Below are 25,237 nucleotides of genomic sequence, written 5' to 3'. Positions count from 1 at the left end.
ATTTTTGAGAATGTCTGTGAATTGGACTTAAGACAATTTTTTGAAAATGTTAAATGGTTTGACCATCAGAGCAACACCTCACGCGATCAGATGTTAGCCTTAAAAGATATGTGTAAGCTTCCTATTAGGGTTATTAAACCAGACAAGGGTGGGGGTTTAGTGATCTTAGACAAGGATGACTATACAGAAAGGATGTTAATTGTCCTGAACTCTCCCGCCTATGAGATTTCATCCCTGAATGAGATGACAGGGGAATACAACAGGATCAAAGGGTATTTTAGGGATTTGTTTATTGAAGGTAGGATTGACATCGATACCTTCAGTTTTATTAACATTTCTTTTCCAAGGGTCCCAGTTATGTTTGGGATCCCTAAAATTCATAAAAACCTGGGTGACCCACCTATGCGTGCTCTAGTGGACGGGAGATGCTCCATTACCCACCCTTGTGCAAGAGTCATGGACTCTATCATCTCCAAATACCTTGGATTGATACCTCAAATCTGTAAAGACTCTTGGTCTTTTTTGAAGTCCATTGACGACATCCCATTTGATCCGTCTCTTAATTTTTTAACCATTGATGTAGTCGATCTTTACACCTCTATCCCACACCAAGAGGCGGTCGAATGGGTTGAGTTAATGCTTCTGAATTTAAAGGCCCCTAAAGATGAGATCGCTGTTGTCACACTTCTCTTGGACATTATATTGTCCTCTAACTTTTTCATCTTTAACAACTGTTATTATTTACAGAAAAGAGGCATCGCCATGGGTTCTCCCTGTGGCGGTAGCATGTCAAACCTAGTTGTTGCCTATTGGGAGAACACTTTTCTCCTAAATAACCCTAAGTTTAAAAATGTCATCAAGTTTTACACAAGCTTTTTAGATGACGTATTTCTACTAATTTTGGGAAGAGAAGACGTTTGTGTAGACTTGATTGATTACATGAACGCCTCGTCTACTTTTCTAAAATTCACTCATAAATTTTCGGTCAACGAAATTGACTATCTTGATGTTAAACTGACCAAAGACTTGGATAATAATGTATTTTTGTCCACGATTTTTAGGGAGCAAACTTATTGTAACAGCTTTTTGCACTTTTCCAGTAACCATCCTTGGAAACAAAAGAAATCAATAGTTAAAGGGCAATTGGTTAGAGCTGTACGTATGTGCAGCACGAGTGTGGCTTTTGAACATGAGTGTTCCATCTTGAAGGACATGTTTCTGAACAGGGGTTACCCCATAGAGTTAATAGATAATTTAATTGAGGAAGTCTCTCTGAAAAGAGATAATGGGTTTTATCAACCTATTCTTCAGAATAACAAACAGACTACTACTGCCACCTTAGGGCTTCTGTTTGGTTCTCCTCTTCCTATAGAACTTGAACCTGTCCAACATGATACTGTTGGCCCCTTGTCAATGCATCAAGCTCCTAATTATGACTATAAGACGAGTTTGATCATTACCCATAATAAACATGTTAATGATATATGTTCTATTGTTAAGAAAAACTGGCACTTTATTCAAAATAGTGCCTTTTTATCAAACATTCTGGGTTCACATCCTTCCTTTGTATTCAGGAGGGGTAGTAATCTAAAAGAACTCCTACAGACTGTGGAACCACTGCAGCCTTTATCAAGACAAACTGGGACATTTACTTGTGGCTCTTGTAATTGGTGCAGCCTCTTAAAAGTTGGGGGTTCATTTATTATTAAAGGGAAGAAGTACATTATAAAACAAAAAATTAGTTGTTCAACTAAATCAGTGATTTACGTCGCCGACTGTTGCCAAGCATTTTATGTTGGTAAAACGGACCGTAGATTACGGGACCGTATTTACCAGCATAATTATGCTATTAAGAACAAAAAGAGCGACAATGCCCTTTCGAAACATATTCTAAATCATGCCGGACATAGTTTTCATTTTATGGGCATTGATCTTGTCAGAGTGGGCATCAGGGGGGGTCCTCAGTCTCTTTTACTCGAAATAAGAGAACTGGAATGGCAACTTCTATTAGATGCCTTCTCTGTTCCAGGGCTGAACGAAGCCTGTAATATTTCTGTTATTTTAAAATACAAAAGTTACCTGAGGTAGTAACGTGTGTTTTTTCATGTGTTAAGTACTGTGTGATATTAAACTCCTACCTTTTTAGTATGTGTAATTAGGTATGATGTTTGAACAACATTTTAATACTATTCTTCTTCACATTTTAGGATTGTATGGCTGTTAGGATGTTTTCAAATATCTCATTTTAAATGCTTTAATATTCTAACTTTAGGGTTGTAATTTAAATATTTTTTATACACATATGTTTGGTAAATTAGTTTTAGAATTTTGGATAATATTTCAATTTGGTTGTAAGTAACTTGTATAAATATACAAATAATTGTTTTTCTCATAAACCATCAATTATTTGTTTATGTTGCCAAGGAAATGACATCATGTCACCTGGCTAAAAGTTTTTAAATTGAGTTTACTTGGCGCTTTTTTTACTTGTCTGATGAAGCTTCTACGTTTGTAGAGGCGAAAACGGAGTTTCATTAAAGTACGTTTACGTGGATATTATCTTCTGGTTTGAGGTGTTTCTACACTCGTTTACCTCTTTTTTGGATACTAGTCCTTATACTATGGTATAATTTTGGGTGAAGGCAGGATACTACTCAGGGCTAGGGCCGTACCTGCCTGGGCCACATGATCCAAGAGCTCTTCCATGTCTCTTTTCATGTAGTCCAGGGAGGTATGTTTCAAGTCATTCACTCCAACATGGACAATGACAGAGTCATATTTGTACTTGTCGTGGAGTGACTTGAGTGCATGCGTTATGTGGCGGATCCTGACACCTGACAGGCAGCTGACTATAATTTTCTCCTTGTTCAGCCTGGTGAGTGGGACATCAGTGCGCCTGACTATAGAGTCACCTATGACTAAAGTGTTGGGCATGTTGTCTTGCCTTTGGGGCTGTTGTTGGGTGGCACACTGGTGTTGTGAGCTATGTGACACTTTGGCTGTGACTGGTGTTTGTCTACGTTTCAGCTCCGGAGGTCCTTGTTGCTTGGGCAGTTTACTGTTAAGGGCCTCTGATTATGAGGGTTTAGTGTTGCTATGTGAGGGTGCTGGTGGTGTGGGTTTAGAAGGGCTGTGTGTTGCTTGAGGTGTAGTGCTGGTGCTAACCTTCTCCTCTTGATTGTCTAGCACAATCTTGGGGTGAGAGAGCTTTGCTTCCAGTTTGGCTATATAAGTACATCTCTCGCAGGTTGTAGTGTTGGGTGGTAGGAGGAGAGGGTTGTCTGTGTACATGAAGCAATTGCTGCATTGCCCCAGTATGCCCAGATTCACCAGGTAGATAGGAGAAATCACCAGAAGCTGACCCTTGGACATGCCTGGCTTGGTGCTTTTTCTGTAAAGTAGAAGAGCTGTTATCACTTACCTTAGCAAGGTACTTTGCAATTATAGGCTGTTTAGTGCCTACAATTAATTTATCCTTATTAACAAGGAGAGTTGAGTGCTTCTATCAGTTTAAAGCTTCCTAGTGCTTTCCAGCAGGTTTTAGTGCAAGTGCTAGTCACAGGGATGCTTAAAGGTAAGATGAAAAAAAAAAGGTTTATCCTAAACACTGCAGTGTGCAGTAGAGGAGTTAGATGTGAAACTAGGTAACTTAAATTTTACCTGTCTAAAAAACGTTAAGTTTTATGGGAGAGTCACAATTTTTAAAACTGCAAGATAGATTGAAAGGGGGCGGTCGCTTTTGTATTTTGGTACTATTGTATACAGTAGGATGGCCAATAAATTTAAATAGTTAAAGGGGAGTGATTTCACAAAAGGATCATTTTGTGCGTACTCAAATAAGCCAGAAAAGGCAGAGAGGAAATGAGATATATGGTCAAATTAACATAAGGGGCAGGCAACTAGAGAGACAGCGGTGTTTAAGAACACAACAGTAACCGAGTGGGGAAAAACATTTCTAAAAAACTTTCTGCCTGACTCACAAGAAGAGCTGTGATCTCTTTTCAAGTTTTAATATGTAATTAAAAGCAGAATATAAGTTACATGCCCACAGAGTGGCACACAGCAACTATTATTCTGCTCCACAAAGGTGGAGGCACAACAGACCCTGAGAACTATCGCCCTATAATCCTGACTAGCTTGGTCTGCAAGGCTATGGAGCGCATCATCATGGATCTTATAAACAGAGACAATGGGAACCTCCAAACACTTGACCCTACCCAGTTCAGCTTTGTTAAGCGCAGTTCATGCCTCCTAAACATGGTGGACTTCTTTGAGACAGTTACCAAGGCTATAGATGAGAGAAAGGTGGTCCACACAGCCTACCTAGACCTCACAAAGGCCTTCGACACCATTGCCCATTCAGGTATTACAGACAAGCTCACCAGCCTGAACATAAACCCCTACGCCATGAGATGGTTGCCAATTGGCTCACGGACAGAACCCACATGGTAAGAGATGTGGGAGCTAGGTCTGACTCTAAATCGGTTACAAGTGACGTTTCTCAGGGCTCAGTCCTAGGACCCCTCCTGTTTGGCATATACTTCTTAAAGGTACAGGTAAGCACAGGAGGACTATGGCTGACCAAGTTTGCAGACGGCTTCAAACTAGGAGCTATAATTGACTCTCCGACGGACACAGACAACCTCCAAAAGGGTCTCATTGAAACAGATACCTGGTGTCAAAACCATGGCCTCAAGCTAAATGCCAAAAAGTGCATAGTCAACCCCTTTGGAAAAAAAAACAAAGTACCCACAAACTACCACACAGATGGTAGCCCCCTAAATACGGAAGACGTAATAAGGGATCTGGGGACCCAAGTAGATTGTAACCTCTCCTTTGATAATGACATTGCCAAAGTAGTTAGAAAATCCTTCTATGTGGCCCACCTAATCACAAAAGGGTTTGCATCCAGATCAAAAGAGGTCATTTTACCCCTCTACTCATCACTCATCAGACCCATCATAGAGTACAAAGCCCCATTTGGGATGTACCTTACAAGACATCTGCAACAGCTGGAAAGAATACCTCACCAAGAGGATCACTGGCCTCAAACAGATGCCCTATGCAGCTCGAATGAAGAAACTCCAGCTGTACTCGGTTGCATACTGCCTACTCAAAGGTGATCTCTGCCTGACATACAAGGCCATATCCAACCCAGAACTGATGGACATGCTCCACCGAAAGAAAACCATATCCCCTCGAGCCACACGCTCTAGGGATCTAAACCTCACCACAAAAACAAGTAGGACATGCTGGAGGGATAAATTCCTGTCCCGGAGACTTCCCATGCTCTGGAACAAGATTCCAATCTACATTAGGCAGAGCTCCTCGCTAACCCTTTCAACAGAAACCTTGACGAGTGGATGGGAAACAGAAAGTTTACCCCGGGGATCACTTCAATGGCTCTGCTGGACAGAGGCAAAGGGAACTAATCTAAGGGGGGGGCGAAAGCCAACACATTCGGGCTAGACTTATAAATACCTTCGGGCAGATGGCCTAGTACCTACCTATGAATCTACCTACGAATCTATGAACCTATAAAACACAAGGTAAAGAAAACAAATCACAGTATTCAAAATAGAAAAAAGCAATAAGTAATACAAAATATAACAAATAAAAAGCAAACTAACCTTTCCCTCACAGAAAAGTGTAGCAGAGTCTGGGTGAGCCTTTCTAGTAATTCCTTGCTGGTCGAACAGACAAAGAATGTACTGAGTGGCTGTGACCAGTCGATGCTTGGTGAGAGCTGTGAGGAGTCAACTGTCGAGGTACGAAAACACCTGGAATCCCTGCAGCCTCAGGTGAGCTCCCACCACTGCAATGCACTTGGTTAGCGACCGAGGGGGCTGAGGTGAGACCAAAGGGCAGGGTCCTGAATTGGTAATGATTGGCTCCTATGCGAAAGAGAAGACGTCTCCTGGAGCACCTATTTAAATGATAGTACGCATCCTGGAGACCCACAGAGCACTTCCAGTCATCCTTGTGCAGAAGAGGCACAATAGACTGAACAGTGACCTTCTGGACCTTGGACTTCTTGATGGAGAGATTTAACTCACTTAGGTCCAGAATTAGACGTAGGTTCACTGTCTTCTTTGGCACCAAAAAGAAGCGGGAGTAAGTTCCGGATTCTCAATGTCCTAGGGGGACCTCTTGGATGACTCTCTTCTCATGAAGTTTGAGCACTTCTTGCTGAGCTAACTTCCTCTGATGGGGTGGTGCATCGGTGAGGTGTCTCCTGACTGGTGGTGGTGGGGGAGTTGGGAAAGGGGAATGAAATAGCCCCTGTAAACAATGTTTAGCACCCAGAAATCTTTTGTAATGCTTACCCAGGCCAAAGGGTGCAGTGACAACCCAAGACTGCCTCCACAGAAGGACAGTTAGGGAGCGGATCAGGAGTGCTGGAGGGGCATCTCAGAGAAGGGTTCCCTGGAGACCTGATTTTATGGACCCACTCTGCCTCTAGGGTGGCATCTGCCATTAAACCCTCTTCCCCGACCTCTAGAAGAGGGCTTGTCCTGAGCATCTTGAAAGGAAGACTGACTTCTCGAACCATAATTTCCTAGTCTCTCATTGTGTCTTAGAAAAGGACCACTGAGGGGTAGAAAACTTGACTCCCACAGCCAACAAGGTCTTGCCTTCCTGTTGGCAGCAGTCTCTCTGACTGATGGACCAAAGAGAGTTGATCCATCAAAGGGGGGATTGGTGAAGGATGCTTTAAAGGACTCCGCAAACCCGCATAAGCACAGCCAGGTGAAATGCCAAATAGTGATGCCTGTGCTGGCTGCTCAAGAGGCACCTTCTGCAGCACTGGAATTTAGCCTCATCTAGGAATTAGATAAGGAGTGCAAAAGTAGATAGCTTGGGGGACACTTTGCTCAAGTCTTTGGCAGGCAACAACTCAGAAAGGGAAGTGGTGAGTTCCTTGACCAAACCCCTCTGTTGGCAGATGAAGTGTGCCAAGTAATTAAGTGTCCGCAGACCAAAGATTCCGGAGGCAAAGACCCGCTTTCCGTATCTGTCGATAGCATGAGATTCTCGGTTGGGCGGATGAAAAGATGTACTCTACTCCTCCTAAGTGGCAGAAGTTACCACTATGGCATTGACTGGCACCTCTTTTGACCAGAACTGTCTGTCTGTGGGAGGGCTTAAAAACTTGCCCACTAGTTTTGGCACTGGCTCCACAGTATCTGGCTCCTTCCATGCCCTGCTAGCGATGAGATCTACCAGTTGGTCAGTGGGGTGGGGGGGTGGTAGATGGTTCCGTCCCGAACGCCTTCAGGAATACGAACTCCACAGGAATTGGGGTTGGGAAGACCCTTCGCCCTTCAACTTGAGGATTTCCAAGATGTCCCAGGAGGAGGCATCTTTGGGCAGATACCTGGGGGACCTGGACCCTTCATCGAGGTCCTTATCTTCTGTGAGATACTCCATAAGAGAGTCTAGGTGCCTCCTCCTGCACATACTCTTCCTAGGCACCTCCTCTGAGGGGGGCTCAGAGGAGGACTCAGAAAAGTGGGGAACCCCAGCGGGGGTTACTCCCGCCTGAAGGCTGGTTCGAGAGGGCTGCCCAGGAGCAGGATGAGGAAAGTCAGCTCTCAGGGGCTGGGAAGGACCCTGGATAACAGGGGAGGTAACTCTAGCAGAGGAGAAGGTCCTCTCTACTACCCACCCGGAAGGCTGAAGGGCTGGACGATGCCCCCTCCCCATTCCTGGTGAGCAAGACTGCCTGAGAAAAGGGAACAGAGAATGTCAGCATGTCAAGACCCCCAGAAGACACCGGCCCAAGCTGTCGAGAGACAAAGCAGCAAGGAGCAGAGACAGATCTGAAAAGATGGGACAGAAACCCTCCCCAAAAGACTCTGGAGCAGCTGGTTGGGCCTAAGACTCCATCTGCTCCAAGGGAGGAAGAGCAGAACCGGTCAGGGACTCGGGACGGGGTAGAGACAAAAAGGGCTCTAGGCATCCCTGTTGCCTCCTGTCTGCACCCCAGGGCCTGGAAGTCCAAAACCACCTGGGCTGGATGAGAAGATGAAAGCATAGGAGCAGGGGAAGGGCCCCTAGCCAGATAGGCAAGGGACGCAAGAAGCCTCAACTCAATCTGAGCTTTAAGGAAGGACCTCATCATCCTGTCCATGCTGGAGGAAAGCAAGCTCCTTGAAGACCTAGAAGAGGCAAAAGACCTAGCAGGGGACGGATGCCTGGATCCAGAGGACTTCTTATGCCTGTCAGAAGATCAGCTTCTGTGCCTGGGAGCTGCAAAAGGCTGCCCCCATGACAGAACATGAAGGGGAGTCCTCAATTACAATGATGGGATCCAACATGGATTCCGGACTGGAGGACAGAAGATCTGAGCATTTGGAACCTGAATGCCTTGGATCCAAGGATGTCAGACCCATGGTAGGTCTGGTCTTGGTCAGATCCAAAGGTCTCGATCTGGAGGCCTTGGATCGGGGAATAGACTCTCGGGACCACGGATCTGAAGGACACGAAACAGAGGCCTTGGATCTAGGGGTAGATTCACAGGACCTAGGATCCGAGGTCATCAGATTCGACAGAGATGAGGCTGAAGTCGAACCAGAGGAGCTGGGACCCAACAGCCTAGGCTTCTTCGAGGAAGAGGATCCGAGACAAGAGTCATCTTACTCTTGTGGTCAGAGGGACCCAGCTTGGCCAGAGACTGGGCCAATGGATCCTCCTGAACCATACCCTTCAATAACTTGTTTCGGCACTCGACCAAGGCCCTGGGGCTGAATGCGGCACAAATGTTGCATTAAACCTTTGGGTGGTCGGTGCCGAAACAACAGAAGCACTCTTCATGCAAGTCGGACGTGGGCATCTTCCGACCACATGAAGAGCATCTTTTGAAACCTGCTGGCTTGTAAGACATGATAAAAACAAACCGAGCGCCAAAGCCAAACACGCACACTAAGATCGAATTCCAGTTACTCAAGCCAAAGTCCAAAACCCAGCAGAGATGATCCAAATGCAAACTACACACTGCACAGCTAGTAAGAAAGGAAATAAAAGCCTAGACAAGGAAATCTACAATTTTTTTTTTTTAAACTAGAAAAATTGTGCAAAAAAAGGCTTAACAAGTAAAGTACAAGAAATAACTAAATGGGAGGGGAAGAAGTAAGACACAAGGCTAAGGTAATAGATACCAATATACAAATTCTACTAGAAAAGCTGAAAAGGAATGTATAAAATATAGCACTTATCTCCAGAAGAGACTCGTGCCATGGGAATCACATCTGAAGCGGTGAGTGGCAAACGAGATCTGAGGGGTTAGAGGGCAGCAAGGTATTATAGGAGTGGGAGGATCTTTAACCATGGTTCTGTCTGATAAGTTGCCAGCTCTGATTCGATGTCAGATCCTATGACCCAAGAATATCGAACAAGTGACATGGATAACATCAAATACATGTTTATATGTGTGCGTGAGTATATTGTGTACTGTGACTATTTTTACTCACTCTTGGAAAGCCTGTTGCAGAAGCATCATAGAAATAAAAGTGTAGCTTTTGAATTGTTGTGCTCATTTTTTTTTTCCATTTAATACTTTCAAAATACGGACCTAGTTTAGGGGAACTACTCCCCAACATGTACTCAAAATGAAGTCCCAGGAGAGGAAACTGTACAGTGTCTGCCAGATCTAAGACCTTCAAGGAGGCTTTTTCCTCCATATGCTGCAGGATTTAGACAAATTTCAAGAACTTTCAAAAATTATGAAAAATTAAAACCAAAATATCACGTGACTGCAAACATTTTTCCCAAATGTAACAGGGATCAAAACTCAAACTGTGCGAATGGAGCAAGGGGAAAACAGGGAGCAAACTGGCAAGCACTGGCATGGATGCAGCCAGGCATACACTGCGTAAACCACAGCTTGAAATGCATTTTAAATAATTTATTTCTGATTGGACTGCTGACTTGTTATGACCCTACATGACAGAAAATTCTTTTAAGCCGGACACAAAGCAACTTTTTGCCTTATTTTCCAAATTGAAACTATTTTCTCACAAGTGAACTGTTTAATCATAGCAATGGCTGTCTTAAATTCAGTGCCAAAATTCAGATACACTGAAACAGTTGAACAATGTGTGGTCTATGATAAACAGCTCCAATGGAACTGGCTTTGCCCCTGGCAGACAAGAGAAGAGCATGCTTAAGCAGTTAAAACCAACAAAGCATGCCACATATAATTATGGAAACATCTATGTCCCAAAAAGTACAGGTGTGTTAAAAACTAATTACAACTGCAAGTGCTCCAGTGGATACATGTCAAAAGGCTGAAGGTTCCACAACATCGTAAGTAATATGGTCGAGACCATTCAATCGAATTGCAGAACGCTGAAGCTTATGTCTGGAGATCAGAGAACAGCAGGGATCAGGGAACTTACGCTTTTCCCCACTGTACTGGGATCTCTGATTTAGTGTATATGAAATGCTGGAGGTGGGGTGGGGACACTGTGGACTTGCCAACCCAGGATGCCAAAGTAGGAGATCACAGGTACTATTTTCAATGTAACATTTCACTTGACAAACACATAGACAACATTTCACTGACTGTGGAATAATCAAAACTCAAATCACACTGCTGTCAGAGGCAGGTAAGAACAACCTGCAAGCTAAAAGCAAGAGGCATCATAGGATACATCTCCACCCAAAAAAGAAACTCTGCCTCTTAGCAGAGCAAATCTGCTGAATTAAAGACTGCCCATTTCAGTCATCTTCAAAACTTCCACATGGGCACATGGGAACTAAATAAGGATCCATGCCCCAAAATGGATTGTTCCAACCTGTGAGGACTTCCTTGGCTATTAGAAGGATGATTTCTACAATGCAGAGACCTGGCAGTCTGAAGCCATTCCCCTTCTCAGCAATGAGGGGCAATAAGAATGATCCTTAGCCTTTTTTCTCTGAACTCAGTGATACAACATGGAATAACAGGGAAGGTAGAAAGATGTGAAGAAATCTTGCACCAGTCAAGAAAGACTGTATTTCACCCAATAACTTAACCATGTACTGCTGAAACAAGCAGACCAGGGGAAAGACCATTTTCTGCTTTGTGACAAACAGGCTAACCTGTATGGTACCCAACTTCTAGAAACCTTGACCAGCTAAGACTTCAGGATTTTCAGGACCAGCAGAAGACTAGAGTGACGATTCAGGGAGGACATCAGCTTTGTTCCTTTCTTCTGAGGTGTGCAGAGTTGAGGTTCATTTTTTTGTACGGTCCACTGCCAGACCAACATCTCTGATGAGGTGCTAAAAGCATGTCATCACGGTCATTCAGATATAACAAGATGGACTTGCTGTTGAAACACATCAGGAGGTACTCTGGCCTCGGCTTCATCAGAGCCCTCAGGTCAGCATGCACTACCTGCATCTCCAGGTGATTTTTATGAAGATCCCATTTCTAAATGACCACAATCCATGGATAATGAGGCAGATGAAGTATTCCAGCACACACCTAGGTGTAATCAGAGACTGCAACAAGTTCACCTAAATAAATTTAAGCCCACAATGAAACTGGTGGGGATTATCCACCATCCAATGCATAGTGATATGCGCGTGACACCAGAAGATGACCTGCGAGCACATGGTGAGATTGCAGCTACATTCTCAAGCATGCAAAAAGACGCTATTAAGACTGTGGTTGTCATCTAGCCTAAAATGCTAGAAGAACTGGCATACAATAGAAAGATGGCTTAGTTGGGTGCAACAGTACTGGAGAAACTGGATAAAGAACTCTGCAGATAAAGGCCTCTTACTGTTACTGATTTCTGATTATTAAATTGAAGGAAGAGCTTACAACCAGCAATTTTGCTCTCTCATCCTAAGTAGCAAACAAGGAACTTAAGCTGCACTGTATTAGCAGTGTAATCCAAAATAATTCTATTATTTTGGCATAAACTTCATAAGAATGGAATTTAAGCAAAAAGGTGACTGGATCAAACTTAAAAAAAGTTATGTTCTCACCATAACATTCCATCTGTGTTGTCTGCTTCAGTCTTCATCAAACCTGTGGGGGTCTTGGTTCAGAGCTTAGAACCAATTCGGCCATCAGCAAGCTTAGGATTCCAAGCTAGAGCTCCTCCCCACCCTAACCATACTGCCTAGCTCCTCTCAGATACTTCAGATAGAGTTTGCTGCAATACTCTCAGAAGAGAAAAATACATTCTAAACACAAAAAACAATAAAGCATAAAAAAATGCTCAGGAGCTTAAAACAAGAATTAGAAGTTATGTACTCACCATAACGTTCCATCTGAGTAGGTGTATTCATTTGTCTGCAACCTGTGGGTTATGGATCCGATATCGGATCCGAACCGGCATAGTTTCCAGCTATGGATCCAAGCTCTCAGCTCCTCCCCTCACCCATAATGCCCTGCTCTACCCTCATGACCTCAGATCGAGTTTGCCAAAGCAACAATACCCTCAAAAGGGTAACAAGAAATATGCAGGAAACTGAAAGGCCAGGGGGATAGGAGGGCGGGATGGTTGCAGACAAATGAATACACCTACTCAGATGGAACGTTATGGTGAGTACATAACTTCTAAATCTGAAGTAGGATATTCATTTGTCTGCAACCTGTGGGACAGAGTCCCCAGCTACCTGAATCTTGGGCGGCCATCATGGAAGGATATTCCGAGCACATGAGCCAAAGGATGCTCTACCCCTGGATGCAAGATCCAACTTATAGTGAGAAATAAATGTATGAGATGAAGCCCATGTAGCTGCTGCACAAATATCATCCAGAGGAATCCTAGCCTTGAAGGCTGCTGAGGTAGATACTGACCGGGTTGAATGGGCATGAACACCCTCCGGTGCGGGCCTTCCTGGCTTGATAAGCCAATAAAATGCACTGTGAAATCCAGCGGGACAGAGAAACTTTGGAAATTGGCTTGCCCAAATTGAATTTTGCAAAGGAAATAAACAGCTGGTCGGATTGCCTATGACCAGCTGTCCTGTTGAGATAAAATCTTAGTTGCCTGTGAACATCTAATGAGTGTAGCCTATATTCACCTTTGTTTTCATACTTAGGGAAGAAAACAGGGAGGTTAATGGATTGATTGATGTTTGCTTCAGAAGCGATTTTAGGAAGGAAGGAGGGGTTGGGCCTGAGGGACACACGGTGCGCATAAAAAACCAAGTAAGGAAGTTTAGCTGATAAAGCTTGAAGTTCAGAAACTCTCTTGGCTGATGTAATGGCTACCAAAAGGCTGTCTTGTAAGACAAGAATTTGAGGTCCACTGTAGCCGCTGGCTCGAAGGGGAGCGGTCAAGGCCTGTAGGACCAAAGAAAGGTCCCAAGGAGGAACTGCTTGCTTTATAGGGGGCCTGAGAAGGAAAGTACCTTTAAGAAAAGTTTTGCACAATTTGGCTGACATAAGAGGATTAGACTCTTGACCAATGTGATAGTGAGAAATTGCCGCCAGTTGAACTTTGACTGTGGAACTGCTGGCACCATCATTAAAGAGAGAGGTTAGAAAATCAAGCACTACGGGGAGAGGAACCGTGAAGGGATCTAGGCCTTGCCGCTCCGCCCACACAGAGAAACGTTTCCATTTGCTTGGTAAACCTTTCTAGTGGATGGTTTATGAGCCGCCACCAAAATAGCCTTTACCGGTGAAGAGATACCGGGAGTCCTTATCAAGAGTGGAACTGGAGCAGCCAAGCGGTCAGCTTTAGGCTGTCCAGGTTCGGAGGAGGAATGCAGGATGGATGGGATATCAGATCCGGAATAGGATCTAGAATCCAAGGAGGATTCACCGAGTGAGACCTTAGGAAGGGAACCAGATCTGTCGAGGCCAGAGCGGACAATGAGAATCATTCTGCAACCCACCCGAGAGGCTTTCTGAAGAACTTGCAGCATCAGAGGCAAGGGTGGATAGGCATACAGAAGACCGGGTGGCCAAGCATGCACCAGAGCGTCTCTTGGGGTACCTCCGGGAGGAGGTATCAGAGCGAAAAACTGTCGCACTTGGTGTTTGAGGGAGAGGCAAAAGATCGCATGAAGGGGTTCCCCACCGTGCGAATATGCGTTCGCTACTTGACAATTGAGAGACCACTCGTAAGGGGTCAGAATGGTGCGACTGAGCTTGTCCGCTAGGATGTTGGACCGACCGGAATGTGCGTTGCTATGAGAAAGCGATTGGTGGAGATTGCCCATTCCCAAACTCTCATGGCCTCTCGACAAAGAGGGTAAGACCTTGTTCCCCCTTGCTTGTTGATGTACCAGACAACAGACATATTGTCCGATTGAATCGCAATTGTTCCCAAGGGAAGAAAGTCCTGAAGTGCTAGCAACGCTAAGAGCACTGCTCTCATCTCTAGAACATTGATATGCAGTAAGGTCTCTGAATCGTTCCACGTGCCTTGGACTGTCCGGCCCACAAAGTGCCCCCACCCGAGGCGGGAGGCGTCCGTGGTCACCGTGGCGAGGGGGAGAAGCACAAAATGGGCGACCTTCGTGGAGATCCGGGGAGTGGAGCCACCACAAGAGGGATCGCTTGCAAGCCTTGCTGATCGCTATGGGATGATGCATGGGAGAGCAAGGTATGACCACTGTACTAAGGCGTCCACTGTAGAATCGCATATTGAGCCTGGCAAGTGGAAGAAGAGCTATCGGCGAAGCCATGGTCCCTAGAGCCCTCAGGACCAACTCCGCTGGATCAGAACATGACTGGAGAATGGCCGCACCTGGAGCTGCAGATTTAGAACTCTGTCCGCAGTGAGGAAGGCTCGTAAACTCCTTGTGTCTAGTCTGGCCCCTATGAAATCTAAGAGCTGAGTGGGTGCCAGGTTGGACTGTTTGTATTTATTGTGATGCCCAGAAATGGAGCAAGATGGAGAAAGGAGTCTCGCCGAGAGAAGTAGATGCCTTGTTGGGGCGGTAAGGAGCCAGTCGTCCAGGTAGGGAAAGACCTGCACCCCTGAAGCCTCAGGTGGGCCGCTACCACTGCTAGTACTTTGGTAAACACCCTGGGGGCTGTGGTGAGACCAAAGGGAAGGACCCGGAACTGGTAGTGACTGGCTCCCAGCGAGGCGGAGAAACCTCCTGGGCGTCTGTCCATTAGGATGTGGTAGTGCAGCGTCCTTGAGATCTATCGAGCACATCCAGTGGCCTTCTCCCAGAAGGGGAGAATAGATTGTAGAGTGACCATTGAATTTTTCTTTGGGGACTGCCAGATTCAGGAGAGAGGTCTAGGATTGGTCTTAGTTCCCCGTCTTTTGGCACTAAAAGAACCTGGAGTAGAACCCTGATCCGATCTGGTCTGGGGAGCGGGCTGGATGGCTCTTTTCTCTAGCAGATGGCCAATTTCTGCTAAAGCGGCCTCCCTTTGACCGGGTGGTATGCGTCTGGGAGGGACTTCATCTTTGGAAGGTGAAGGAAAGGAATGCGATATCCCTGGATATGATTTGGAGAACCCAGCGGTCCGATGTTATGGACTCCCATGCGCTAGGTGCCCGAACGTCCCCGACTGCCTCCAGAGTAGAGCAGTCGGGCAACCCTCAGGGCTGCTGCGGGCCGTTCAGAGAAAGGTTCCCTGGACCCGAAGTTTCTGGGAGCCCCTCTGCCTCTAGGGCGGCGTACTCCCTGTCCTCCTCTGCCACGGAAGGGCTGGTTGTCCGTAGCAGGCTGGGACTGCTGCGACTTCGGAACCACATCTTCTTCTGACCCTTTTGGTTCCTAGAATAGGGCCTCTGGGGTGCAGAGAAGCGGATTCCGACGGCAGACAGCGTCTTCCGTCCTTCTCGCTCTGGGTCAGCGTCGCGAGCGGTCTTGCCAAACAGAGCAGAACCATCAAAGGGGCGTTAGCAGCGCCTTGAAGGGCTCAGAAAAATCGCAGTGGCGGAGCCAGGCCTGACGTCTAGTGACCAGTCCTGTCCCTGCAGCTCTAGCGGCGCCCTCCGTAGCATGGGAGAGTAGCCGCATAGAAGTATTTGTGACTGACCTAAGAGTGGCCATTTTGGTGGAGTGCAGAGCTCTGTCCTCCTCGAAATGGACTCAGGGGATGCAGCGTACTCCTTAATAAGGTCTCGCTGCATCCGAATAACATGTGCCAAATAGTTCAGCGCCCTTACCGAAAGGTCGCGAACTGAACATCCGCTTCCCCAAGCGGTCCATCATCGAGACTCCTTGCTCGGTGGGTGGACTGAGGACTCTCCTGAGCCAGTTCCCTCTTTGTGGCCGCCGCCATCAACATGGCATCTACAGGAGGCCCCTTACTCCAATGGGTCCTGTCAGAAGGCGGGCTAAGGATTTTATCAGGTCTTTTGGGAATTGGCTCCACGGTGTCCGGTTCCTTCCACGCCCTGGTGGTAATAAGGTCCACCAGGGGGTCGGCAGGGGACACCCAAGAGGTAAACGGGCCCGTTTCGAACGCCTCCACGAACACGGACTCGTCCGAGGAGGACTTGGGGCAGACCACCCCCTGATCTGAACATTTCCATGATGTCTCCGAAGGAGACATCCTCGGGGTGACCGTGGGAGCCTTCCCCTTCCTCCAAGTCCGTGTCTTCAGTGAGAGACTCAGGAGTCAATGTGCCTCCTTTTGCACGTATGCTTGCGAGGAGCCTCCTCTGGGGGGCTGTCAGAGGAGTCCTCGCAAGCAGCAATTTGCTCCATAGGAGCAACTTGGGGCACAGAAACGGGCTGTCCCAGGGGCGGATGGTGGAAGCCTGGCCCAGTGCAGAGGGAGCGGGGCGGGCGAAGCAAGTGCCGGGGTCGGAGACCCTCAACAGAGCCCTCTCCACTACATCAAAAGCCGAAGGGAGCCGACCTCGACCAAAGGATCCGACAATCGGCTCCCCTCGGATCGAAGAGTGGATCGGAGCGGCGCGAAGCACTCGGATCCGAAGGGACAGTGCGCTCCGACACAGGCGGCGCGAAGGAGCACTGATCCCCGGATCGGCTCGGATCAGGCTCCGAGATCGGGTCCGGCACTTTCGAGGCATGGTGGATCCAGTACCAAGTACTATCGGCTCCGACCTCCCCGGCTCGAAGCTGCTCGGCTCCAGTTGCTCGAACCCGGAAGCGGGTCGGAGAAGGAGCAATAGGCTTGAAAAAGGGTGTTGAGCTCCCCGGAGAGGCAAACACTCCCATCTGCATCTGGGCCTGGATGAACCTTCGCATCATCCGGTCCAGATCAGCATCGAGCTATGGGTAGATCTCGGCGAGGCTACCGAGGTGAGCCTGGAATGCCTCCTCGATAGCCTCGCTGAGCTCGGGTCTCCTCCTCCTCAGGACCCGGTGAGAAGCACACAGGTGACCGGAGCCGAGAAGGAGGAGACCGCTCAACAAGGAGCCGGGGAGAAGCCAGCTTGGCTGGCGGGGCGAAACAGAGGTCTCGGCCCGCTTGGTGCTTCTCCCTCCGGTCCTTTTAGATGCATCCCTCTCCTGTCCTGGGCGGGAGTTTGAGTCCCAGGAGCAGGAGGGTGCTACAGAGGAACAGCTGCAGCAGGAGTCCCGAAGGAGCGGGTCGGAGCGAGTCCGGCGGTAAGAGACCCGCCAAGACCAGCTTGGACCTCCGCTCCCTCAGTGCCCTGGGGTTGAACCCTGCACAAATGGAACAGCCAGATGTGAGGTGTTCAACCCCAAGACACTACACACGAGTGTGGCCATCAGCGGTGAGAGCTTATGGCCACACTCGGGCTATAGAAAAATTGACTTAGGCTGGTCAGCCATAGTCAAAAATTAACCAAAAGTTACAGAAGTAACTTAAAACAATAAACTATAAAAAGCACACAGGCCTCACACACACTCTACGTACCAGCGAGGGGAGGGAATAAAATATACTACTGTAAATAAAATTAAACTAAAAACAGTCAATAAAAATAGGAAACCTACAACTTTCACACAAAAAAGTTTAAAGAAAGCAAAAATATTCTATTTTAGTACAAGAAAAACCACTTAGCTGAGAGCTATAGAAACCACATCCAGTTACCAGCGCGGCAAACAAGATCTGAGGTCATGAGGGTAGAGCAGGGCATTATGGGTGAGGGGAGGAGCTGAGAGCTTGGATCCATAGCTGGAAACTATGCCGGTTCGGATCCGATATCGGATCCATAACCCACAGGTTGCAGACAAATGAATATCCTACTTCAGATCAAAGGTTCCCAGTATAATCCATCAGGCCTTTCAGAGATAAGGAAGGGGGAAGGCTGAAGAAGATTGAAGCAAACAACACAGTTGGAATGTTATGGAACTTCTTTGTGTGATGTTGTCTGTTAAGTCTTCATCAAACCTCTGGGACAGAGTCCCCAGAACCATAGATCTGGGCGGCCTCATGGAAGGATATTCCAGGGCACTGCAGAACCAAAAGGAGCCCTATTCCTGGATATGATGTCAAGTTTGTAAAGTGAAATAAAGGTGTGGGAGTTCATCCATGAAGCAGCTGCACAAATATCTTCTAAAGAAACTCTAGACTAAAAGGCCTGAGACATGGCTATGGATCTTGTGGAATGAGCTCTGAATGGTTAAGGTAAAGGAACATTGTTCAGTGAATACACGAGTAATACAATCTCTTTACCATCGAGCAATAGTAGCTTTAACAAAAGCCTTCCCTTTTTTGGAATGTGAGAACACGACAAATAACTGTTCAGATTTCCTGAACGTTTTTGTCCTATCCAGGTAGAAGCACAATTGTCTATGAATGTCTAAAAGATGCACCATATATTCACCCTTATTTCTGAAGTTTGGAAAAAACATAGGGAGATTAATGGATTGATTTATGATGCTTAATGACACAACCTTTGGTAAGAATGAGGGATTAGTATGCAAGACAACTCTGTCTATGAAAAATAAGATACAGAAAGATTTGGAAAATAATGCCTGAAGCTCCGAAATCCTCTTGGACAAAGTAATAGCCACTAACAAGGCTGTTTTCCAGACCAAGAATTTCAACTCTGCCTTAGCAGGAGGTTCAATGGGGGAGGTAAGGTCAGAGCTTGAAGACCCAACGTAAGATCCCACGGAGAAGTAGGATCTTTGATAGGTTGAAGAAGAAATGTACCCTTGAGGAAGGCTCTGCAAATTCTAAAAAAAGCTAAAGATGGAGTATTCTCGCCAGTGTGAAAAGTGGAAATGACTAACTGAAGTTTGACAGAACAGAAGCTGGCCCCTGAATGAAAAAGACCAGCCAGGAAATCCAAGACTGCCAAAATGGGCACCGTAAGTGGATCAATGTGATGTTGTTGGGATCAAATGGAAAACCTTTTCCACTTACTTTTATAAATTTTCTGCGTAGTAGACTTATGGGAGGAAATGACAATCTTCTCAACTGGGGAAGAAAGCCTGGATTGTCTAGTCATCATCAGAACTGGAGAAACCATGCGGTTAGTTTCAAATTGTGAAGATCCAAATGATTTTGCCCTGAAGGGTGACACAGAAGGTCCGGATGTGGTTCCACAGTCCACGGAGGGCAAATTAGGTGAGACCTGAGGAAGGTGAGCCAAGCCTGTCAAAGCCAAAAGGAGCAATGAGGACCAACTTTGCTCTTCAACCTGCATGCTTTCTGAAGAAATCTGGGAATCGGAGGAAGAGAAGGAAATGCATAAAGTAGACCAAAAGGCCAAGAATGGACTACAGCATCACTTGGTGACTGCCCCTGTGGAGGGATCTGGGCTAAGTACCTGCTGCACATGTTGTTGAAGGGAGAGGCAAAATGGCTGAAGCAGGGTTGACCCCATCTGAAGAAAATGCAGTTTGCCACTGACTGATGAAGAGACCATTCATGAAGCATCAACAGTACCCTGCTGAACCTGTTTGCCAGTATGTTGTGCTCCCCCGGAATGTGCATTGCAACTAGAAAGTGGCTGGTAGAGAGAGACTTTTGTCACACACTCACTGCTTATCGACAAAGGGGATAGGACTTGGTTCCACCTTGTTTGCTGGGGTACCACACAAGACATGTCGGTCTAAATCACACTTGCCTCAGAGGAAGAAGGGAGTGAAGGGCTTGCAAAGCTAAAAACACTGCCCTCATCACTAGGAAGCTGAATGAAGATTGGTCTCCTGGGAAGTCTACGTGTCTTGAACTGTCTGTCCCAGGTAATGGCCCCCCACCCCAGCTGGGAGGCATCCGTGGTCAACGTGGCAACAGGGATGGGAAGAAAGAAAGGTCAACCCAGAGACGCTTCTGGATTGTGAAGCCACCACAAAATACAAGTTCTGCATACATGAGACAGTCTTATACGATGACTGAGGGGATGATGCAGAAGGGACAGACAATGTCCACTGGAGAACTCTCATATGGAGGTGAGCTGTTGGTAGTAAAGTTATTATTGCAGCCATTGAACGCAGAGCCCTGAGAACAAGATATGCTGGAGGAACTGGCATTGCTACCACTTGCCTGATATGTGTCTGTAGTGAGAGAATCCTGTCCGGTGGAAGATAGGCTAAGGTTTTGTTAGTATCTAAGGGAGGGGGGGGGGGGTCCTATAAAATCTATAATTTTCAAAGGTTGCAATTGTGACTTTTGAAGGTTTATATTGATCCCTAAGGTTGGGGTCAGTTACAAGAGAAAATCCTTGGTCTGAATCAGTAGATGCTTGGATGGTGCAATTAGAAGCCAGTCGTCCAGGTAAGGAAATATGTGGAATCCCTGCAGTCTGAGGTGAGCTGCAACCACTGTAATGCATTTGGTGAACACCCTGGGGGCTGTGGTGAGACGAAATGGAAGTACACAAAATTGCTAGTGTACTGGCTCCCTGCCTGAATTAGAGGTACCTTCTACCGCGTCTGTTCATTCTGATGTGGTAGTACGCATCCTTCAGGTCCATCAAGCACATCCAGTTGTCCTTCTGCAGAAAAGGAAGGATGGACTGAACTGTGATCATCCTGAACTTCGCGTGTCTTACCAATTTGCTCAGGCAAGTTAGATCCAGTATGGCCCTGAGGATCCTCTGTTTTCTTTGGAACTAAAAAGAATCGTAAGTAAATGCCTGATCCGCGCTTGTCTGAGGGCACCTCCAGGATGACTCTTTTCTGAAGCAACTTTGCATTTCCCAAAGTTGCTGCCTCCCAATGACTGGATGGACCATCAAGGAGGTGCTGTTTTGGTTGGGTGGGGGGTTAAAAGGGAATGCAGTAATGTCTGGATATGACACCTTGCACCCATCGATTCTTGGTGATGGCTAACCAGGCTTCTAGGTGCAAGGAGCATCGTCCCATACTGCCTCCAGAGAAGAACAGTCAGGAAACACCTCATGGATGCTTCATTGATTTATCTAAAGAAGAATCCCGAGACCCTGACTCAGCAGACCCCTCTGCCTAGAGGGCGGCATCTACCACTCGATTTATTCCCCCCCTTGCCCCTGGGGGAAAATCTCTCTAAGCATCCTGGAAAGGGCCCTGGGGTTTTCTGAACCACAAATTCTTTCCCCCATGCTGATTAATGGAGAAGGACCTTTGCGGGGTAGAGAAGCAGATTCCAGTGGCATATAGGATCTTTTCATCTTTCTCTCGCTGTGGGACAGTGTATCAGGTCCAAAGGGGGAAGAACCGTCAAAGGGGGCACTGACAAAAGGCGCCTTAAAACATTTTGCAAAATCACACAGTTGCATCCAGGCATGGTGCCGAATGGCAATTCCGGAGCCATCTACCCTAGAGATATCCTCAACTGCGGAAGAGATTAGTCTCATGGATGCAATGGAAATGGACTGCAGAGTGCCCATACAGGAGATAAAGGAATTCCGATCGTTCTCTGTGAGACTCCGGGCCGGAGCTAGAGAGTTCCTTAAGTCCCTCTGTAGCCTTGCAGAATGGGAAAGGTAATTCAATGATCTGAGGGCAAAGGTGGAAGATGTGTAGACCTTCTTCCAAATCTCTCCACACCCATAGATCCCTATTACGGGGATGGACAGAAGAGCTTTCCCGGGCAAACTCTTTCTTGGTGGTCGCCACCACCAGCACTATCATGGCATCTTCTGGAATGCATTTCATCTAAACAGGTCTATCCTTGGAGGCACTAAGGATCTTACCTGCTCTTTTAGGGATAGGTTCTGCAGTGTCTGGCTCCTTCCATGCCCTTGCAAAAACCAGGTCCAGCAGGGGATCTGCGATCTAACTCATCGTGGGTGGGGTTTGGAGCCGACCAACCACCACTGTGGCAAAAAATCTCTAAAATGTCTCAAAAGGAGACATCAAGGTGGAGATCTGGGGGACTCCTCCTCTTCATTTAAGTCAGTGTCTGTTGTGAGAGATTTCTTTGGAAAATCTAGGTGCCTCCTTTTGCACCTTTTCTTCTGGGGAACCTCCTCGGTGGGGTGTCAGAAGACGTCGGGGTCTAAGTGGAAGAGTCTGGAGGCCCTGAGGAGCCGGCTGCCCCAGTGGCAGAAAAGAGGTCTCCGCCTCAGAACTCAGGGGAGGAACAGGTGGACCCAAAACTGTAGGAGCTGGAGGTCTCCTAGGAGAGGAGAGGACCCTCTCCACCACCTGGAAGGCAGGAGGATGACTGGAACCCCGAGGAAGCTTCTCCTGTCCTGACAGATCGGGAACAGACCATCCCCAGTCACCAGCAGCCCTCAGCTCTGAGGGGGGAGCTGCACCATGCTGTTGAATGCCAAGGCACTGAGGGGAAGCGACAAATGTGAGCGCTTTGGAGATGAAGTCACCCCCCCCCCCAGACTCAATGCTGAAGCTTCAACTGTGAAACGTGCTCGGCCCCAAAGTGGTCAGAACTGAGCAAGTAAAGAAAGCAGTCGGGCTCAAAGTAGTGAGGACTATCAGGCCTGATAAACCGACGGATCTGATAGCTACAAAATGGTAGGCCAGATCAGAGAAGGAGAGAGAATCCTACAGGGAGAACCTCTGCTTGCAGATCCCATAGAGGACATTGCTGGGAGGACCCCCCATCTGGATCTGCATACAGATAAACTTCCTCATCAATCTGTCCACCTTGTTGCCCAACAGACTCTGACAGGACCTAATATACGAGGACAGAGAGGAGGGTCTGGAATGATGCCAGGGTGAAGTAACCCTCGGAAACAAGCTAGGAGCCAAAGGTTCCAGCCCAGAAGAGAGAGCAGGGGCATGAGGCGGAAAGGAAGCCACCAAGATTGGAGTCAGGGAACTCTGTTCCAAAGTTCTTGGGGTCTTCTTTCAAAGCTCCAACTCAACAGACACGGAGGGGTCCGGGGACAGCTTCTTATGGTCGCTGGACACCTTAGATTTTCTGGTGGGGTTTTGAGGCCCTGAGACAGAAGCAATGGAAGGAGAAGGAGGGGGGAATAAGACTCCTGAGCACAAGCTTATTTCTTCTGTCTGCAAGGGCCCAGGGAAGAAAAACCTTGCAAATAGACCAAGCCACCTGAAGGTGGGCAGGACCTAAACAGTAAATGCACTCCCTGTAGGCATCAGATACAGGGATCTTGTGCCCACAGGAAATGCATTTTTTAAACTCAACAGTTTGTCAGATTTTGCTGACATGATAGCAGAGAAGAAAGGAGTAGGAAACGGAAACAGGGAACCAGACGACCACGCACAGAAAAACAATACACTACACCTACGGAAATGCACAATTTTTTTTTTTTATACAGGCAGAAAGAGAAGGAAGGGTAGGAAAATAAAGAAAAAAGGTCATAAAACCACTTCCGTCTGACAAAGTATTTTAGAAACACCCAAGGAGGAACTCTAATAGGACCAGAATGCTTCACAAGATTTGAGGTATTTTAGAGGAGCGAGGCAGTATGGGTAGAGTGGGAGAAGCTCTAGCTTGGAATCTTAAGTTTGCTGATGGCAGAGTCTGTTCCGAACTCGGAACCGAGACTCACAGGTTTGATGAAGGCTGTAGAGACAGCATCAGATCCATTGTTACAAATCAATATCATTATGAGTGGTTCCACCACAGTAGTACTTTCTACAGTCTGAAAGCAGGAAACATTTGAGATGTGGAGACATGTCATCATTCAAATGAAAAGGCCTGTGAAGTATTAGAATGCAAAATAAACATTCATCAAAATGAACTGTTAAGACATCTGTCCTCAACATGCAGTCTTGTAGAAAAACACAATACTTTCTACCTTTTGAGACAGAAAAAAATCAGTAGTTTTTAATACTCAAAAGAAAAACAAATCCATTTAGAGAAAAAAGAGAATGCAATGAAATACAAAGAAAATTAAACACCTGAAGGTAAACAGACAGGATACAGCCACAGTACTCCTCAAGAGAAAGCTGACAAGGAAGACCGTCAAACATGGAAAAGTGATATCTTAACATATGCAAAGATACAATACCCCACAATGGAGGAGCAGCTACATTCTAGCAGACTAGTAAAAAGTTTAATGAGATTTAGACCCTTCAGTCATACAATTTCATAAAAATATAATAAAAAAGCTATCACATGAGATCACTCAATCCTTCTATCACTGCTGACAGAAAATTTTAAACAAATATGACATCAGTGACACCAGAATTCTGCAAACTTGCATTCTTCAGTGCTAGAATTCCCCTTTCTGATGACAGGAAGAAAGAAATGAAAGCAAATTGTATGTACTAAATTTGCAAATACAAAAGGATAAAGAACATGAGCAGCCCAGTCAGCAAGATCGTACATCACTAACTGCTGACAGGCCCATGATTTATCTTAATTAGAAGACATCCGCAAGAGAGTGATAGAAAACACAAAATTGTAAATTAACCTACCTTGATTGTATGGCAAGATAAATAGTACGTCGGAAAGAAACCAGGTTAACTTCTGTCTGGTCATAAATGGTCACTTTCGCTTCACCTGAAAAAGAAACCCATATAGAGTTTAGAGAACATCTGTATGTAAAGTACTTACCACTACAGCAGCTTTTTGAGGAGAGAGCACCGTAAAAATTTCATAAAACTGGATTTAACCCAACTTTGTGTCCTCTACTCTTTTCTGTCAAGAGTATTCAGCAACTATGCTTGATTGAAAGTAGTGTTTCATGGATCTCTGGTTGATGCCTGAGAAAGGCAGACATACATACTCATACATGAATGTATTTCAAAACACTGAAGTACACAAATATTGGAATGGCTAAACACCAATCTTGAAAGATCAAAAAACAAGAAAATAAACACCCCCCCCCCTCCGAAAAATGTTTGCAAGGAGGGTAAGGCTCCCCTGCAACCCATCCCCACACCTCTTGCTAATAATATACATCAACTCCAAGATCAATTTACAGTGAGGAAAGAACAAATTCCCAGATCCCCAGTGTTTTGTACAATCTGCAACTAAAAATATATATAAAATATTATATAA

General features: G+C 46.3%; 1 protein-coding gene across 1 annotated transcript in view; it reads right to left on the bottom strand.

Moving 5' to 3' along the window:
• CWC22 (CWC22 spliceosome associated protein homolog) overlaps positions 1-25,237 on the bottom strand; it is a 2,826,743-nt gene that overhangs the window by 747,094 nt on the left and 2,054,412 nt on the right. The window contains exon 13 of the mRNA XM_044073714.1: positions 24,652-24,736. Within this exon, the coding sequence (XP_043929649.1) occupies positions 24,652-24,736 (85 nt within the window). The remainder of the gene's footprint in view (positions 1-24,651; positions 24,737-25,237) is intronic.

Source organism: Protopterus annectens, chromosome 6.part0 (genome assembly GCF_019279795.1).
Source record: "Protopterus annectens isolate FY-2018-M chromosome 6.part0, PAN1.0, whole genome shotgun sequence".
In the NCBI taxonomy this organism is placed as follows: domain Eukaryota; kingdom Metazoa; phylum Chordata; order Ceratodontiformes; family Protopteridae; genus Protopterus; species Protopterus annectens.
The sequence above is the reverse complement of the archived record's forward strand: the minus strand, read 5'-3'. Positions and strand labels throughout refer to the sequence as shown.